Source organism: Ceratina calcarata, unplaced genomic scaffold (genome assembly GCF_001652005.2).
Source record: "Ceratina calcarata isolate Rehan_Ccalc_2016 unplaced genomic scaffold, ASM165200v1 scaffold78.2, whole genome shotgun sequence".
NCBI classification, from domain to species: domain Eukaryota; kingdom Metazoa; phylum Arthropoda; class Insecta; order Hymenoptera; family Apidae; genus Ceratina; species Ceratina calcarata.
In genome coordinates, this window is record NW_017179105.1 from 454,751 (window position 1) to 458,523 (window position 3,773).

General features: G+C 36.4%; 1 protein-coding gene across 1 annotated transcript; it reads left to right on the forward strand.

The window, feature by feature from the left end:
* The first annotated feature begins 305 nt into the window (after nucleotides 1-305).
* LOC108630511 (trypsin-3) lies at nucleotides 306-1,939 on the forward strand. Its single transcript, XM_018033849.1, has 7 exons — nucleotides 306-312; nucleotides 557-666; nucleotides 782-876; nucleotides 987-1,140; nucleotides 1,210-1,320; nucleotides 1,386-1,535; nucleotides 1,724-1,939. Exons 1-7 carry the CDS (start codon nucleotides 306-308, stop codon nucleotides 1,937-1,939), a joined length of 843 nt encoding a protein of 280 aa, XP_017889338.1.
* Nucleotides 1,940-3,773: the final 1,834 nt, after the last annotated feature.

The following is a 3,773-nucleotide window of genomic DNA, read 5'->3' on the forward strand; positions in this document are numbered from 1 at the left end:
GGGAAGGTAGACAGAGGAAGAGACGAACGCGTGAAAATTGGCAGAAACAAGGGAAGGAAAATGGCAGGCATTTTTCCATTAACTTTCATCTTTCTTCTGTCTTTGTCCAACTTCGTCCACGGTAAGTTTATCAAAAGTACTTTAAATTCAGATATTCGACTGTCTAATCTCGATCTCCTGTGTACAATAATTATATTTAGGTTTTTATAATTATCAATATTTGTTCGTTTTTATAATTCTGTCGTATGTATATAATTCGTCAAGTCTGGATAGGGAAGGGATGGAAGGGAAAAGTGGATGAAGCAATGTATGGTCAGTCCATATGGAATTCAATGAATTGAGTTTAAAAGTGAAAAGTACATTATAGAATTATGAATAATATACAAGACTAATTAGAAAATGTACTTTTCACTTTTATATATATATTAATATACAATCTTTATAGAATTATGAATAATATACAAGACTAATTAGAAAACGATTGTATATTGTAACATTTTATTAATTCACATGTTTTCGCTTTAATTGTTGAACAATTAATTTTCATTTGTTTTAGGACAACATGAGATTAACTTCGTGGAAGAAGATGCATATTGGACAAGCTACGGTTTGATCGGGCGCATAGTTAACGGCTCGAAAGCAGAATTAAAACAGTTCCCTTATCAAGTATGTTTATACATTGTTGTTCGATTTCAAGTGTTTAATTGCATAACGTTGTTTCTGTCGTGCCTATCTCGTATTATACTTGAACGAGTTTTCTTGGAACATTTGATTTCCGTAGATATCTCTGAGGAGGAGCTATAGCAATCAGCACTTCTGCGGAGGGTCCCTAATAGATAAAAAATTTGTACTCACTGCAGCCCATTGTCTTGTACAGTGAGTAATAACTATTCTTGATTTGAAAGGGAATTTGTATTATTCAATTTAATATGCATTACAATTAGATTTTGATTTCTGATACAATTCGTAATAATATTTTGTCATAGAGATGATATAACCCTTCAACCTTGGACGATTCTGCTGGTCGGTGGACAGATCAATCTCAACGATGAGAATGGCCAGATCAGAGGTGTGGACAAGGTTTACGTTCATCCTCGTTTCGTCGAGGCGACTCTCCAGAACGACATCGCCCTCCTTCGTGTATAGTTTCCTTCTTTATTTCAAGAATTCAATAATCGAACTTCAATTAAAAACTGTGTAAACTTCCAGGTCAAAGTGGCATTTGAAACAGGACCGTACCTGAACGTGATTCCAATGGCAGCTCAGACACCAACGCCGGGCACGATCTGCCAGGTGGCTGGCTGGGGTTACCCCTCTGAGGTAAGTCCTGAATCATTATTATTAATTGTCATTAGAAGCTTCGTTGACGTTCGAGATGATTTCAGGATAATAAAGAAACGAGCAATAGTCTAATGTACATAGACCTGCCGTTGATAAGCAGGGAGAGATGTAAGAAGCTTTGGGAGGGGCAAACGGATTTCCCAATGGGGATGATGTGTGCCGGATACGAGGATGGCCATAAAGACGCTTGCCAAGTAATTTCACACCCTTAAACCTTACACTATAAATAGATTTAAACCACATTTCATCGAAACCATCGTAGTTTACAAAAAATTCTACAGAAATTCATTACATAAATTAGGATTATATTGTAGCAGCAAAATTTTCTAATGTGAACAGGAACTTGTGTTTTTAAATCATCCTGACTTTGAACACTTCACAGGGTGACTCGGGAGGCGGTATGATCTGCAACGGTGTGTTGGCTGGCGTAGTTTCCGGTGGCTATGGCTGTGCTCGACCGGGTTATCCTGGCATTTACTCGGACGTTTACTACTATAGAGATTGGATTTCAGAGAACACGGGATCTTATATTAGAGTCTCATCGAGACTGGCAAAATCGAAATTGTTCAACTTCTTCTTTTCTGTATTGAACGCTTAAATAAAAAAATCAATCAATATTATTATACAATAAATATTAATTATCTATTTATACAGCATATTTATACAATAAATATTAATTATCTGTCTAATTACTAACATTATTTTCTTCTCAATCCCTTGAACCTTTCAATGATGTTTCGATTATTTTGCGCACGGTGGACGACTTTTCGACTAGTTCAGTTATTCTCGGGAAAAGCAGAGAGGAGCCAGGAAAGGGAAGTACGTACCGCTTTGGTGCTTTGATCTCGGAACGGTCCAGCGGAGAAGTAGACGTGTAAAAAGCTTGTAGCTACTTAATACGAAGCTTCAGCGAGGTTCCCAAATTGCGGATTCCCAAAGAAAATAGACTGAATCATTGTTCCTTGTATTACTTATTTATTCTGACGTATTCATTACAATTCTTTCACGTGTTTTAATAAAAATCCTGGGACTAAGGTCGTTAAACTATTCCGCGTTCTATTATATTAGGTCTACCGGAAAGTCCTGACTGTTTTTAGAATAAACCAAAATACAAATTTTTCTTACCATCAATAAACTTTATTAAATAATATAATTGCCATTATTATTAATGATTTCTTGCCAGCGCGAGGGCAATTTGTATATCCCATTTTTCAAAAATGTTTTATCTTTTCATGCGAAAAATTCAACTAGTGCTTGTTTCATATCTTCTTCATTTTTCAATTTTTTTCCCTTCAAAAAATTTTTTCAACCATCTTCTGCATGTCCTATCAGAAACTGTACCTTCACCAAACACTTTCAATAAAATTTTACATGTTTCTGTAGCATTTCTTCTTTGTTGAAATTCGTATAAAATACAGTGGCGTAAATGAACCTTATCAATAGCCAATGGGTACACTATGGCTTCACACAAGATTGACGTGAATCAACTTTGTTTTAGTTAATTTGCTACGTCAGTATGTATACATTAAGTGTTAAAAATAGAGAGGCACACATGTGCTTAATAAACATGTGCTTACGTGTCGAAATTTGTTGTAAAAAAAAACGGACAGAACTTTCCGGTAGACCTAATATAAATGTTATAATTTTATCATTTCACTAACAAATATTGTTTCGCGAGATCATTATTTCAAAGAAGGTTGGGAGACACTGGGAAACGTATCACCGCCGATGGCGAGTCGATGTCTTACCGTTACCGATTCATTCTACTGAATTTCACGCGTCTCAAAGGCAGGAGACGGATATTAGAAGAAAATATTTGTCGACGCTCGCCAGAAGGGGAAACAGGAAGCCGATGGGTGTACGAATCGAGCCAATTACCGGATAGACTCTCCGGGGTAATAGGATCTCGAACCACGGAATGCGGCTTGGATCTCTTTTTATTCCTGTTCCTTCCTTAATACGATGATTTATGTTCGTACGATTCATGTTTCATTACATCGATCGATTATCAAAAGATAAGGGCAAACGTGTATTATCAAGAGATGATATCATTTTCTTGGATCAGACTTAAATAATATAAAACTCTAATAACGTAGTAGAGTATGAAAGCTTAAGTGTGAGATTAAATGGCGAGGAATAAGGAACGCAGTCTCATTATTCTGGATTAATAAAAGAGTTTCATTTCGCATAATTCACTTCAACTATCTTAAAAGTGTTGACCGTACCATCTCCGCGGGCAGAAGTTTCGCTTAATCAGAGCCACTCTGCAGGATATTGCGAAATATTAATATCAATATTCAACCATGAAAGTATCGGACGCTATTCAAGGTCTGAAAACTCCTGAGCTAATTCCCAGGCTGGTTTAAGCTCTCAAAGACGAATAGATTCTCGAGGAGTTCCATCATCGAAGGGTAATTAGAGAAAAGAGGTGG

Excerpts from the sequence above, each read along its gene's own strand:
- LOC108630511 (XM_018033849.1), top strand. Across the intron at positions 1,141-1,209 it reads ACGACATCGCCCTCCTTCGT|GTCAAAGTGGCATTTGAAAC; the intron begins GTATAGTTTCCT and ends GTAAACTTCCAG. Across the intron at positions 1,536-1,723 it reads GCCATAAAGACGCTTGCCAA|GGTGACTCGGGAGGCGGTAT; the intron begins GTAATTTCACAC and ends AACACTTCACAG.